General features: G+C 41.0%; 1 protein-coding gene across 1 annotated transcript in view; it reads left to right on the top strand.

Moving 5' to 3' along the window:
* DNAH11 (dynein axonemal heavy chain 11) overlaps window positions 1-15,897 on the top strand; it is a 366,891-nt gene that overhangs the window by 327,156 nt on the left and 23,838 nt on the right. Inside the window, exons 70-74 of the mRNA XM_055272477.2 lie at window positions 1,865-1,987; window positions 4,081-4,274; window positions 5,487-5,635; window positions 6,495-6,622; window positions 10,891-11,118. Of these exons, the coding sequence (XP_055128452.1) occupies window positions 1,865-1,987; window positions 4,081-4,274; window positions 5,487-5,635; window positions 6,495-6,622; window positions 10,891-11,118 (822 nt within the window). The remainder of the gene's footprint in view (window positions 1-1,864; window positions 1,988-4,080; window positions 4,275-5,486; window positions 5,636-6,494; window positions 6,623-10,890; window positions 11,119-15,897) is intronic.

Here is a 15,897-nt window from a genome sequence, read left to right as displayed (position 1 = left end):
CAGTGACTAGGTAAAGAGAGCTCCAGGTTTCTTACTCACACCTTCGGTGAAACCTGCTTCCTTTTTTTTTGCCTTTTTCACATGAATTTCTATGAAAGACTTTGTTTAAATAAAAGTGTTCATGGCCGGGCACGGTGGCTCACGCCTGTAATCCCAGCACTTTGGGAGGCCGAGGCTGGTGGATCACCAGGTCAGGAGATCGAGAGCATCCTGGCTAACATGGTGAAACCCTGTCTCTACTAAAAATACAAAAAATTAGCCAAGTGTGGTGGCAAGCACCTGTAGTCCCAGCTACTTGGGAAGCTGAGGCAGGAGAATGGCATGAACCCGGGAGGCAGAGCTTGCAGTGAGCTGAGATCGTGCCACTGCACTCCAGCCTGGGCAACAGAGCGAGACTCCGTCTCAAAAAAAAAAAAAAAAAAAGTGTTTGTGATAAGAAAAAAGAAACCCTTGCAGACCGCATTCCTAGATAAAATAAGCAGATTGTCCTTTTACCAGCCAGTTTGCTTTATGTCTTTTTCTATCCAAATGTTAAGGAAAGGTCTATGTCTTACCTATTCTGTGTGTGCCAAAGAAGGCACTTTATACACATCTGCAGCTAAGGATGAACTATGTATGTAATAAACAGGAGTAAGGCATTACACAATGAAACACTTGTTTTTTTGTTTGTTTGTTTTGAGACGGAGTCTCGCTGTGTCGCCAGTCTGGGGTGCAGTGGTGCTATCTGAGCTCACTGCAACCTTTGCCTCCGAGGTTCAAGGGATTCTTCTGTCTCAGCCTCCCAAGTAGCTGGGACTACAGGCGTGCACCACCACACCCAGCTAATTTTTGTATTTGTAGTAGAGACAGGGTTTCACCATGTTGGCCAGGATGGTCTTGATCTCTTGACCTCATGATCTGCCTGCCTCTGCCTCCCAAAGTGCTGGGATTACAGGCATGAAATACTTGTTTTGTATGTACTGCTCATTAATAGAAAAGGACCAGGGATGATAATACATGAAATGAACATCTATTTAAAACTTCCCCTTGGAAGCCATACCTATATCATAATCTCAAGTCCTGACAATCTATATAAATCAAAGTTTCATAACTATATGGATAATTACTTGTTTGTTGAAATAAACTCAAGCAAAAATAATATCGAATAAAATATTTTAATGCATGTGATCACTCATAACACCTTTTGAAAATATCTGGAATTTTAAGATAATATAAAGCTCAAAAATTTTACCTGTTTAGCTTTGTGGGGTGTTATGGTTTTTATATGGAAATTAGGAATACTTCATTTGTACTCTCCAAAATATACTATGGATTTTTTATCAGTTCTGTGACCAGAATGTCTAAAGTTTATTCCACTTCACAATGTGTTTAGTTGTACCTATAAAAGGTTTTCTCATTCTTCTCAATATAATCTTACATATTAAAAAATCCTTCATGTACCTTGTAGTTTATTGAATAACTACTATACCAGAATTAACTAATAATACTGGTTCTACCTTCTGTTTAGTAATTTAATCCATTGTCACTGGAGGCTTTCTCATTTTGTGTAAATGTTAAGACAAGTTTGATCTAATAATACACTTAATATGAATGCCTATTTTAAATATGTTGCTAATAGTGATAGGTGTTAGAATAGGAGTAAATCAGCCTTCATAATTATTTTCTGTTAGATTTCTGATCATGGTTTTGAGATCATTGACATAATCTAAGATTCCCTATTTCAGCAATAGAACAGATATCAATTGGAGTTTCCAGTAGATATGGTTCTGCCTACTCAGTCATGTCTGTTAAATGTGTGACTACTTCCTGTGTCATGATTTTGATGTAAACCAAATAATCCTTTTCAATTTTGTCTACTCTCAAGATTTTGTTGAGAAAGAAAGAGATAGACCCCCTTGAATTGGATTTCCTGCTTCGATTCACAGTTGAACACACTCATCTGAGTCCCGTTGACTTCCTAACTTCTCCATCATGGAGTGCTATCAAGGTATGTTAGGAATACAGTTTCTCAATTTCTGGATCTTATTTAAAATATTAGCTCTCTCCAGTGTTGAAATGTAAACATTAAAGAATACAGGTGATGTATTAAGCACCATTTCAGTTGTAGAAATGCACTATATAATGTGATGTTATTAATGTTTGTATTATTCAATTGGTTAATTTCTTATTTAGATGTAAAGGAGCTTTTGGCTTATGTATGGGTGGAAAAGTTAATAAATATGTACAATCTGTCAGGACCTTTGATAAAAGCCAAGTGACACAAATGAATATTTTTAAAAATTTCCTTAAATCTACTTTGTTGGCCGGGTGCGGTGGCTCAAGCCTGTAATCCCAGCACTTTGGGAGGCTGAGGCGGGCGGATCACGAGGTCAGGAGATCGAGACCATCCTGGCTAACACGGTGAAAACCCTTCTCTACTAAAAATACAAAAAAATTAGCCAGGCGTGTTGGCAGGCGCCTGTAGTCCCAGCTACTCGGGAGGCTGAGGCAGGAGAATGGCGTGAACCTGGGAGGCGGAGCTTGCAGTGAGCCGAGATCGCACCACTGCACTCCAGCCTGGGGGACAGAGAAAGACTCCATCTCAAAAAAAATAAAAATAAAAATCTACTTTGTTTTCTTTTTAAATCGTTTTGCCGTTTTTCTAAATAGTTCTTTAAATTACACCACAATAGAGTCGTTTATTCTCATTGTAAAATGTTTAAGCAAAACAGAATATTTTAGAGAAAAAAGTGTCAGTTGCCTTAAACTTCAATTATCAATCCTCATTGCATTTTTCTGTCAAAGGCCCTATTGTTAGAAGTTAATTCTTCCAGGATCTGGAGTATCTTAATGATGTTCAACATATGCTAAGCTTTGCCCTACTCTTTTTTCTAAGGAGGAAAGATTTCTGTGCATTGAAAATAACTGTTACCTCTTATTTTTATATATGTTCAGCTTTTTAAAGTAGTATTTGTAATTAGATTGTAACTTTAGAATTCAAAATTCAAGCTCAAATGTGTATCAGTCAGGGTCTTAACAGGAAACAGATGGCACATTCAAAAGGGTGATGAAGAAAGTTTAACCAAGAGTCTATTTTCATCGTATGGGCAAGAAGGATTAGGAAATCAACCAGGGGATGGGGAAGGAAAAAGGAGGAAAAGGACAGTTACTGGAACTACCAAGAAATGAAGTTATGGGAGAGAGCCAACCGTAGAGGATCTGTGGCCTGTGGCAGACAAACATAGTCCCTGCCAAACCACATTCCCGCGAGAAAAGCTGGAGTAGAAATGTTTCCAGAAAGGGGTCCTGATCCAGACCCCAAGAGAGGTTCTTGGATCTCGTGCAAGAAAGAATTCAGGGTCAGTCCGTAAAGCGAAAGCAAGTTTATTAATAAAGGAATAAAGAATGGCTACTCCATAGGGAGAGTAGCCCTGAGGGCTGCTGGTTGCCCATTTTTACGGTTATTTCTTGACGATATGCTAAACAAAGGGTGGATTATTCGTATCTCCCCTTTTTAGACTATATAGGGTAACTTCCTGACGTCACCATGGCATTTGTAAACTGTCATGGCACTGGTGCAGTGTAGCAGTGAGGACAACCAGAGGTCACCCTCATCACCATCTTGGTTTTGTTGAGTTTTAGCCAGTTGCCTTACTGCAAGCTGTTTTATCTTTATGACCTGTATCTTGTGCCAACTTCCTATCTCATCCTGTGACTTAGAATTCTTAACCTCCTAGGAATGCAGCCCAGCAGGTCTCAGCCTCAATTTACCCAGCTCCTATTCAAGATGAAGTTGCTCTGGTTCAAACACCTCTGACAGAAGTACCCCCACCTCTCTCTTCTCCAGTCTTCCAGGCTCCTGCCATTGCTTTCTGTTGGCCAAACCCAACTAGGTCAGGGAACCAGGGAACTTAGCTCAAGTGTCCTCTGAGCTCACCCTCTCAGCAGAGCAAAAAAAAAAAAAAAATGGAAATCTGGAGAGGAAAGTGAACACTATCCAGCATGGTTTTTTACATAAGATTAGATACACTCACAAGTCTTCTTCTCAAACTATGAAGTATCATTCACACCATTCCTACTTGTTTCCCTATCATATTACAGGCAATTGCTCTCATGGAAGAATTTCGAGGCATAGACCGAGATGTGGAAGGATCTGCCAAGCAGTGGAGGAAGTGGGTAGAATCCGAGTGTCCAGAAAAAGAAAAATTACCTCAAGAATGGAAGAAGAAAAGTTTAATACAGAAGCTGATTATTCTGAGAGCAATGCGTCCTGACAGAATGACATATGCTCTCAGGTGGGGTGGTCAGCATTTTTGGAAACACATATTAGTTAACATAGAGGAAATGTAGTCTGAAGAGTTAGGAGGATCTGGTGGAAGTGTTTACCATCCATATTGATGGGGAGTGATTCTGCTGATATTTTGATATTATAATCACTGCTGCTGTTAAAATTTGCTAAACACTAAACCATGTGCTAGGCAGACTCAGCACATTCTTCCCGAAAAAGCTTAATTCTGAAATCAGTAGGGGAGACAGGGGACTGATGGAAATATTCCTGGAAAAGAAATGGGTGTCAGCAGAGTTCAGAGGCCAGGAAGATGCATTCATGCATTATCCAAGTGTAATTTCCATCGTTTTCATTCAGTGATGGCATTTTGGTTCTGAAGATTTTGCATGTCAAACAAAAATGCATTCCTTTAATGGAGTCACTCATAGTCCCTATAACTTTACAACCAATGCAATTTCAAAGCAGAAACCCTTGTCTACATCTTGGTTTAAGTGTCCTTTTTCTTTGCCCTGTTGGCTTCTAAATGGTAATGTGCTGCTTAATTCACACAAGTCTTATTCTAATTTGAATTCACCAACCAAAGAGTTCTCAACTTCCTTCCCTATTGTGTTTCTTCAGTAATATTCATGTGCCTCAGGTTTTTTCCTTTGCTTTGTCTAGTTCAGCCAATTTTCCCTTTGCTGAAGGCTCTGCTGAACTCTACTTTACAAGTTAATTCTGCTTAGTAGTACTTACTTTCTGCTAAATCTGATGCTGCTGGAAAATAATCCTTGCTTAATTGAGCCTCCCTGTGTTAGAAACACCCCAAAAAGCATTTGTATATTCATGAGAAGCCCAGCAGGCTGGAAAATTGCACTGTGGCAAATCTAATGAACTGTTAATAAGTAATGGGGGAATCTGGCAGGGGATTTTGGGGGATACAAAGCCATAGCAGACAGCTGATGGCACTCAGGGGGGTCTCAGTAGCCCCCCAAAATGGAATGTAGGCTTCTGACTTCCAGAGCTTCTAAGGAAGAGAAGGATTTCATTGACACACCTACCGCATACATCTAGCTGGATTCATATTGTTATTCTAACAAGACATCCCATGTAATAAACCTGGTTACTTCTATCCTGTGCCTGTGTGGTTTAATTATCCAAGAGTCACCATTATCCAAATGGTGACTCTTTTCAAGGTCAAAACCACTGATTGTGTTTTTTGTATTCTTGTTTTTTATAGAAATTTTGTAGAGGAAAAACTGGGTGCAAAGTATGTGGAGAGGACCAGATTGGACTTAGTTAAAGCATTCGAAGAAAGCAGCCCAGCCATCCCCATATTCTTCATCCTGTCTCCAGGGGTAGATGCCCTTAAAGACCTGGAGATTCTTGGTGAGTGGCCGGGAGGCTCGCTGGCCCGCCCCTTCTCCCTCCCTCCCTTTCACCCCCACCCCCTGCCCTTCCTTTCAGTTCACAGCGATCTTAGTTTCTTTTTTTTTTTTTTTTTAAATTTGTTGAAGATTGGGTGTATGGAAAATGTAAAGCTAATAACACCGTAGTCTGAAGAAATGTTGAAATGGAACATTCCTCTGGCTGGCATAATGCAAGTTTCTTTTGTACTGTTTTCCACCTTTTGACTATATGAGGGCCAGAGGGCAATTTTCCCCATGCTCATGTAATCTTGTGCCCCCTGTGACTAAATAATGGTCATTAGAGCAAGTGTATTTGATTGCACAAGGCACTGTCGCCTTTGTGTTCTGGATTACCATTCCCCACGGCCTGCACCAAGAATACCAGGTTAATATAGCTGTGACCTGACTGTGCTCAATTTAAATGCAGCCTCACAAGGTGAGAGGCTTGTGCATTTACCCAATGAACAGATCCATTCAAAAAAATGATGTGATATCTACCACATGTTGCTCCTTTTTATAAGAGAAATGCTTTGCTACTCCTGCAAGAGTTTATAAAGCTCCATAACAATGCCTGCCATCTATCAAAATGTCAAAAGCTTCATTATCGTAAAACCAAAGGAACTGGCTTCCACCAGCTTTTCCAATGCTTGCAATGAGGCAGCTGTGGAGAGCTCAAAATGCTGCTTGTGGATACAACATTAGTTTCTTTGGGATTCTTCAGGAAGGTCACCCAGAAGATGGCTGCGGTGACCACAGATGTGCATTAGACCACAGAATTCCAGGCTCCTCTCACTCTCCTTCACAGACATTTCCCCTCACCATGGTGTATTCTCCCACAGGCAAAAGACTTGGCTTTACAATTGACTCTGGAAAATTCCACAACGTGTCTTTAGGACAAGGTCAGGAGACGGTGGCAGAAGCGACACTGGAGAAAGCTTCCAAAGGAGGACACTGGGTCATCCTCCAAGTGAGTATTAAGTTTCAGGGAAGACACTGGGCATAAACACAGAGGAGCGCCGGGGCAGAGCTGTCCCGCCCGACAGAATGCTCCCTTAACAGCGCTGCGCGTGGCGATTTGCAGAGTCCAGGCAGCTCTGTCAGTGTTCATGATGCCTGCAAACATGGTGAGGGGCTCTGCAGACGGCGATGGCTGTCATCTTCTGAGAGACTGTCTAGCCATTGTACTCTAAAATTACAACTATTAGGAAGAACTTCGTCGTTCCCCTCACTTAGAGATATCTGGAACACTCAGTAGTGCCTGACAACAAACAGGATCGTTTAGATTCCTAACACGGTTGTCATAGTGTCTGGGTTGACATTAGAGTCGACAGAACTCTTTTTTAATGTATATTGTTGTTGCAGAATTTTGCTCCTTAGCTCAGCTAAAACCGGGTTCTTGTCACACAACCAGAAAGGACTAGGAACACAGACACATTGAAGGGTGGGGGGAATGGAATTTATTGAGCGAAAAGAAAAAAAAAAAAAAAAACTCTCAGCAAAGTGAAAGGGGATCCTGCTAACACACCCCAGCCTCACAGACTGAATACCAGCCCACTGCACAGGAGCTGTAGAGGCCAGGCTCCTCCCTGCTGCAAATGGTGCGAATTTCCTATGGCTCCACCACGTTCTCCCAATGCACAGGCAGGTCAGAGATTCCCTGGGGACCCTCCCCAATACTTGGCTCCTGCGTCAATCATTATCTCATACAAGTCCAACTCTGCCCCTACCTAGTGTGTAACATTCCCTTTGATTATAAATTAAAGGGATTTGAGTAGACAACTCCTTTATCCCTTCTCAGGCAAACATCATACAGACCTTTGGTTCTCCCACCCAGTGTCCTCTGGGACGGCCCCATTGGCTGAGTATTACAGGAACCAGTGGAGCACAGTCCAGCATTAGGGGGCACCTGAGGAATGTGCTGACTCCATCCACAGCAAGCTCTGCTAGCTGTCTCAGCAGGTCTAGGAATGGCTACTTAGTTTTCAGCTGAGTCATGCAAAGGTTCTCGCCAGTAAGCAATTCACAGGCTACCTTATCTTGAATCATTACAACAAAGCGCCTAGGTTAGGAGTCATCATTCTCTATATAAAGATGAGAAAAGTGAGCATCCGAGTGGCTGGAGAGCCTCAAGTCCACGGGGCTGGTTGGATGGCAGAGCTGGTACTTGAGTCTAGGTCTGTTTAGCAGCAGGTGACATTCCTGAAAATAGCCACCCTCATGCAAGATACAGCATTGGCTTCCCTTAGTGTCTCCAGTATCCAGGCTCGGTGCCTTTGGCATTTCTGCCTGAAATGCAACTGGATTCATAAAGAAGCTTCCAGAGTCCAAGCAGGCTTCTGATTGCAGGAATGTAACCTTCTGGGATGATAATACCCACTGCTTAGATGAGGCCTTAATAGAGAGCTTAGTAAGGGGACTTGAGGGCAGTGTAGTGCATCCCCTTCTGAGGCTCAGAATCAGAAACACAGGAAGGTTGGCTTTTTCAGAGAAAACGGTTGACGCTCAGACAGTTCGGTAAATTTTAAGGTTGTCTCAGAAAGGAAAGAGCTCCTTGAGCATTCTCGTGCTCCCAGTGGCTCAGACTGGAGAGAACACTAGGAGGTGTTCCTCAAAAGAACATATTCATAGTCATCCTCAAAAGAACATATTCAAAATAAACTGTTTCCATTACTTTTGTATCTGCTGAGCTACTTGTTGCCCCTAAAATTGCAAGTTGTAAATTTTAACATGAAAAAAACTTAAAAGATCTTATTTTGTCAAGGATCTACTTTTGGATATTTGTTTTAGACCTTTGATTTTTGTTCTTAGAGCTAAGCCAGTAACCAAGAATTTAACTGTTTAAACCTCTCCTCTTCACTCCCCACCCCCGTACCCACATAGAGTAATTGGTAAGGAGAGATTATACCAGGCTTTGGGCCATCCCAGTGTCTAGAAGTTTCTAGTATCCATTTGATCAGCAGGAAAGAGAGAAGCAGGACTTTGAAGAAAGAGAAGACAAACATAATGAAAACTTGTTATACTGTTCATAATTTACATTAAGTTATGTTAACATGGTTATATAATATGTATGTACATGTTAATTAGTTCTTACCCAAGCCCCAGTGTAATCAATTATTATGATTAGATAGAGCCCTCTAAAGGTGTTTAGATAGTAGTTAATAGAAAGCCCACATTCCAGAGAAAACTATTATAAAAGTAGCAGGCTGGCAACTATCTTTATCTCATATGCACACCAGAAGGCTTGTGAATTAACAGATATTAAAAACCATTTTTCAAGGGCACAATGACCATTTTTCATGCATTTCCAAGACATACAGACTGTCCAAAAATGTTGCACAAGCATTGCTGTTCTTGGAAAAATAGGCATAAGAATCTAGCCAGTCCCGAAGCCAGTACCCTCAAGAATAGCTGCCAAGCTAGATTCCAAAGTGTGCCTGTGCTCCATGATGGCTTGCTTGGAGGCTTTTCTGTCCCCTTCAGTGACTCCAAAGTCACTACCTAGAATATTTTTACATTTGATTCAAGTAAACTTTTCAAGTAAGGTACTGTTGTAGCCCATAAGACAGAGAATGGAGATATAATTGAGTTTACAAAGCAGGTTTTATTATTGTTTCTGTTGTTTTCTTTTACGATTGGCACAATTAGGAATGAGAAATACTCTTTCCTTATAACCTGTTAGCAGGCGTGTAAAGGAGGGAACTTAGAGTCCTTACCTAGTGTATTACTTTGCTAGAGCAGATGGCCAAATTTCTGTGTCTTCACGTGATTTGTCTTCTGTGTTTCTGGGTCCTAATCCCTTCTTCTCATAAAGACATCAGTCATATTGGTTTAAGACCCTTCATTGGCTGGGTGGGGTGGCTCACGCCTGTAATCCCATCACTTTGGGAGGCCGAGGTGGGCAGATCACGAGGTCAGGGGATCGAGACCATCCTGGCTAACATGGTGAAACCCCGTCTCTACTAAAAATACAAAAAAATTAGCCGGGCGTGGTGGTGGGTGCCTGTAGTCCCAGCTACTCGGGAAGCTGAGGCAGGAGAATGGCGTAACCCAGGAGGTGGAGTTTGCAGTGAGCCGAGATCGTGCCACTGCACTCCAGCCTGGGTGACAGAGTGAGACTCTGTCTCAAAAAAAAAAAAAAAAGACCCTTCATAATGACCACATTTAGCTTTAATTATCTCCTTAAAGACCCTATTTCCAAATACAGTCACATTATGAGATGCTGGGGGTTAAGACTTCAACATATGAATTTGGGGGTGCATAATTCAGCCCACCACATCTACCAGTGTTCATTATTTGCCAAGGGAATAAAAGCCAATAATGTGAATGACTGAGTGGGCTTAGATCTTTTTGCAATAGAAATTTTAAAGGATACTTGCATTATTATTTTGTTCCATGTTTGCCTTCATTCTCTGTATTTTTGTGGCTGTTATAATCTTAAATGTTTTTCTTTGTTGGAAATAATTATATATATCTGGGTGTGATGTTTCAATTATTATATCAAGGACTTCTCCAAAGCCAGAGAGCATGTAAGGTGCTGCCTTTATACCTCCCTCCCAGCACCAACTACCAAGCTATACCCTGTGGGTGTGATATTGGAAGAGGAAATTTATGAATCATAAAATGGAAAAGCAAAGAATGACAATGGTGGTGGCATTTAATTTTTTGTGTGTGATTTTTGACAGCCCTAGGATTTAAGGAAAATCATCTGTTAGAAATAAACAAAGCATCTTAACAATGAATGATTGCTTTCTTTCAGCTAGCCTTGCTTCCCTTATATCCTTTTGAGTCCATATGCTTATGAGTAAGAGTTTGAGTAGAAGAGGTTTCCATCAGAAACCAATGAAGAGGGTGATCAGGCACATTTCTGGCTTTTAGTTTTCATATTTTCTCAAACTAACCCCAATATGTCTCAGTAATTGGATTTGAACCATAACAAAGAAAAGTACTAGGCAACTCCATCTCAGAAGTGACTGGTGGGTGTTTGAAGTAGGTATGTGTATTGCGTGGAGATTTTGGATTACAAAGACAATCTGTGTTGATTGGGAACATTTAATATGTTCAAGGTTCAATTCCCTTTTGGCTTTTTTTTCTTCCTTTTTATGATGTATTGATAAAGGAAAATTTGAATTATGGTTCTCTGAGTTTTCAGTGCAATTATATATAAGAAAATGTAATCTTATAATTCAAGTAATATGCCTCACCTTCACAGGAATTATGCACCATACTATCTTTCAGAATGTTCATTTGGTAGCCAAGTGGCTGGGAACCTTGGAGAAGCTCCTTGAAAGATTCAGCCAAGGAAGCCACAGAGATTACAGGGTTTTCATGAGTGCCGAGTCTGCACCTACACCAGATGAGCATCTCATCCCTCAAGGACTCCTGGAAAATTCCATTAAGATCACTAATGAACCCCCAACAGGGATGCTGGCCAATTTGCATGCTGCCCTCTACAACTTTGATCAGGTAAGAAAGTGAAGCAGGCTAGGCAGACAATGAAGTCAGAGTCATCTCACAAGACTCTGGGGGCCCAGAATAAACCCAGGCATGTCATTGAGAGGGATGAAGCAAGTTCTTAACATTCGCATGTGGAGGGGTAGGGGTGGGCGTGTTTTAATCTCTTGAAAGAATTGCCCCTGTCATTTCCTATTCTAATGACCAGTAAATGTGTTTCAGTCTCACCCTGACATTAAGAAAACTTCAGCTACTGTGTAGGGAAAGCTAACTAGGTAACTTCTTGAGGTGGTTGCCTTTTTTTTTTTTTTTTTTTTTTGAGATGGAATCTCACTTTATCACCCAGGCTGGAGTGCAGTGGCATGATCTTGCCTCACTGCAACTTCCGCCTCCTGGGTTCAAGCAATTCTCCTGCCTCAGCCTCCTGAGTAGCTGTGATTACAGCTGCGTACCACCACGCCTGGCTAATTTTTGTATTTTTAGTAGAGATGAGGTTTCACCATGTTGGCCAGACTGGTCTCGAACTCCTGACCTCAGGTGATCCACCTGCCTTGGCCTCCCAAAGTGCTGGGATTACAGACATGAGCCACCGCGCCTGGCCGGAACTTGCTTCTTGAAAACAAATGTGGCAGACTAGTATCTCTGACCACAGAAAGAGAAGAAGTCATTGTTATTCTTGTTGATGATGGTGACAGTAATGACATGGTAAAAGTTTCAGTGTAATGTTTTAGCCCTGGTTTGATATGAGTAAATTTAAAGTCCTCTTTTTGGGTTATATCTATGACACCTTATTTATATTTTCATGTTTTTCCAAGATAAGACAAATGAATACTTACATGGTTTTTTTTAGTTTGGTTTTTTTTTTTTTTTTTTTTTTTTTTTTTGAGACAGAGTTTTGCTCTTGTCACCCAGGCTGGAGTGCGATGAGGTGATCTTGGCTCACTGCAACCTCAGCCTCCCAGGTTGAAGCGATTCTCCTGCCTCAGCCTCCCAGGTAGCTGGGATTACAGGCATCCACCACCATGCCTGGCTAACTTTTATATTTTTAGTAGAGACAGGGTTTCATCATGTTGGCCAGGCTGGTCTCGAACTCCTGACCTCAGGTGATCTGCTCACCTTGGCCTCCCAATTCCACCTTGGCTGGAATTACAGGTGTGAGCCACTGCACCTGGCTGAATACATATATAAATACATATATACATATGTATATATACATATATATACACCCATATATATGATATATATATGATACCTTCATTACCATTACTCTTTTTACCCAAACTATCCTATCTATCAACATCATTATCAAGTCTTTCAGTTTCCTTTCTTGCTATTGCTCTGAGATCTTCCTTCCTTCCTCTAATTTTTTGGAAATCCTTGGTAAATCGCATTCTTGTTAGGAGAGTAGAATGAACCCTAAAGAGGAAATACACATGATTTGGTGATAAATATTCAGCCCCCTCTTAGAAATATCATTCTCTATGAAGCATGTCAACATCCTTAGCTTCTTTTCTAGTAGCTTTTGGGTCAATATGTAAACCAACATTATGAAAGAATTATGATAATTGACTACCTAAGAATACAGTGTTGCATTCTTCTTAGGTAGTCAATTATCATAATTCCTTCATAATGTTGGTTAAATAATTGAGTAATTTGTATCCTATATATACACAGAAGATTGTGTAAATAGTAGGACTCAAAAAATCTTTTTGAAACTATTAAATAATTGCAATATGCCTTATTTAATCCACTATGACAGACATATATGTTTTTTAATCATCCCTTAATTTATAATTTCTGGCTATTTATGACAGTTTCAAGCTATTTCCCAAAGTACACACAAAGAGGAATTTGATTTATTTAAATAGGACTTATCTGCCCCCTAAAATAATTATCTTTATTCATGAAAGTGAACATTTCATGAACAAACATGCTTCAGCCCACTTATCTTTCAGCTTTTTTGTTCGTTTGTTTGTCTCGTTGTTTTGGTAAAGATCACTTCGAGAACCTCATAAAACTGTGGCCACTCTCCCCAGGGAAATACACATTCAAAAATATACTGCACGTTGGGCCAGACACAGCGCCTCATCCCTACAATCCCAGCACTTTGGGAGGCTGAGAGGAGGATCACTTGAGCCCAGGAGTTCGAGGCTGCAGTGAGCTGTGATCACACCACTGTGCTTCAGCCTGGGCAACAGAGTGAGACACTGTCTCAAGAAATAATAATAAGTGTTAAAAAGATGTTGCATATAATGATAAAGATTCACAGATTCCCCCAAAGCCTATGCGTGAATTCCCTAGTTAAGGACACCTGTTCTGGTCTTTTCGTGAACCTGTCAGTTCTTTTGACTGCTATCTGGAAAGCCACTTTTATTAATTGAAGTTACGTTTATTGGAAAGACTTTTAGGAACTTCAAGGAAGAATATTTCTTTTTTTTTTTTTTGAGATGGAGTCTCACTCTATCGTCCAGGCTGGAGTGCAGTGGTGCGATCTCGGCTCACTGCAAGCTCCGCCTCCCGGGTTCATGCCATTCTCCTGCCTCAGCCTCCCGAGTAGCTGGGACTACAGGTGCCTGCCACCACGCCTGGCAAATTTTTTGTATTTTTTAGTAGAGACGAGGTTTCACCATGTTAGCCAGGATGGTCTTGATTTCCTGACCTTGTGATCTGCCTGCCTCAGCCTCCCAAAGTGCTGGGATTACAGGCGTAAGCCACCACACCTGGCCCAAGGAAGAATATTTCTTATTTAGTGGAGAGGATCCTTTGAAATATTAAGACTGAACTTGATGTTAAGTAGCAAAAGCAAAGATAAGCAAAGTGATTCACTAAATAATGTTCTCATCAAACCTATTTTAGCCAGAACCAACCAACAAAATAAAAAATCTGCAGAAAATCTAAAATGTTAGAGTCTTTTATGAATGCTGACCTGTCATTATGTTAGAAAACAAAATGCAGTTTTTAATCAGATTATGTAATTCAAGGGATTTAGCCTGTGCTCCCTGGCTCTCTGTGAATAAGTTCCCATTGCCCTTTTATCAGTTAGAATGTTGGGTTGGCTACTTTTGAAAGAAGTTCTTATAAAATAACAGTGGCTTACACAAGGTCAAAAAGTAGTCCTGCCGCATGAGAGTTTTACAGATAGTCCATTCAGAGCTCCAAAAATTACCACAAATTGTCATCAATCTGGCTCTTTATAGTTCACCATTTCTAGAATGGACTCATCATGGTCCCAGGCGGCTGTAGGAGTTGCAGCCCCCATATCCACATTCCTGACAGGAGGATGAAAGAAGAAACAAAGAAGATGACAAAAGGAAAAGGACAGTGTTTGCTTTGTTGTGCAAGTGCTTCCTACAAGTTAACAAACAGAAATTCTCCTTTCATCTCACTGGTCAAACTTAGTCACATTGCATTACCTAGCTGCAAGAGAGGCTGGGAAAAGTGAATTTATCTTAAGCAACCATATGCCCAGCTAAAAATTAGCAAGAAGACATTTTAAGGAAGGCAATCAGCAGTCTCCATCACAGATGTCCTTTCCCACATCTCCTTGTATTATTTGGGGTGTTCTGTGTTGCTGCTATGGTCCAATCTTGTTAAAGCCTGCGTATGGATAGAGTGATGAATGCTATCTCTGTTGTTACACATATGGGTTAGGTAAATGAGGACCAGTTGTTCCTGTTGCCTGGGTGTCCCTCACAGTGGAGTAAAATACCCAAGAGGTTTAGACAAGTCAACTGTACTGCTAGGGTATTTTTCAAATCTAATTAAACCTGTGTTTTGTTTTTTTTGCTCTGTCACCCAGGCTGAGGTGCAGCGGCACACTTATAGCTTACTGCAGCCTTGAACTCCTGGGCTCAAGTAATCCTCCTGCCTCAGCCTCCTGAGTAGCTGGGACTACAGGTGTATACCACTATGCCTGGCTAATTTTTAAATCCATATTTTTAATCTTTCCCCTCAATTTAGCATTTACCTCCAAACTTTGGCATGTGTATTCAAAATGAACAGTTTGTTTAATACTGGTGCTTTATTATCCTGAGCATTCCAGAATATTTATGTAAGTTTAATCAAGTGGCTGGGACATAACCATTTCTTGTAGGATGCCATCTACCTACACCTTTCAGCTAAAGAGCCTCTTGAGGCCAGGCACAGTGGCTTATGCCTGTAATCCCAGCACTTTGGGAGGCCGAGGCGGGCAGATCACGAGGTCAGGAGATTGAGACCATCCTGGCTAACATGGTGAAACCCCGTCTCTACTAAAAATACAAAAAATTAGCCAGGCGTGGTGGTGGGCGCCTGTAGTCCCAGCTACTCGGGAGGCTGAGGCAGGAGAATGGCATGAACCTGGGAGGCGGAGGTTGCGGTGAGCAGAGATCGCACCACTGCACTCCAGCCTGGGCAACACAGTGAGACTCCGTCTCAAAAAAAAAAAAAAGAGCCTCTTGAGGAAGATAACATAAACGAGTACTCTTTTGGCTCCCTTCACACCCAGATAACTATATTTTTTTAGAGTAAGAATATAGATTTCTGTTCCTGTAAAATTTGCAGGCAGAAACAAGTAATTGATCATTGTGCATATAAAATTGGTAATTGTGTACAAATAGCACTACTATGGGTATACAGATGCCTGTTCTCTGTTCACAGTGCAGTCTGTATCTTTTAAATATTAATTTGCTTATCACTTGGTTTTCAAAAGTACAACTGGCCTGAAATGTGGAATGGTAGGTAGACTCATACCTTTTCTTCAGAAAGCCTGATTCATATTTTCTTCCTACATCATTTACGTTATCAGAACAC

Source organism: Symphalangus syndactylus, chromosome 3, assembly GCF_028878055.3.
Source record: "Symphalangus syndactylus isolate Jambi chromosome 3, NHGRI_mSymSyn1-v2.1_pri, whole genome shotgun sequence".
Taxonomy (NCBI): Eukaryota; Metazoa; Chordata; class Mammalia; order Primates; family Hylobatidae; genus Symphalangus; species Symphalangus syndactylus.
The sequence above is the reverse complement of the archived record's forward strand: the minus strand, read 5'-3'. Positions and strand labels throughout refer to the sequence as shown.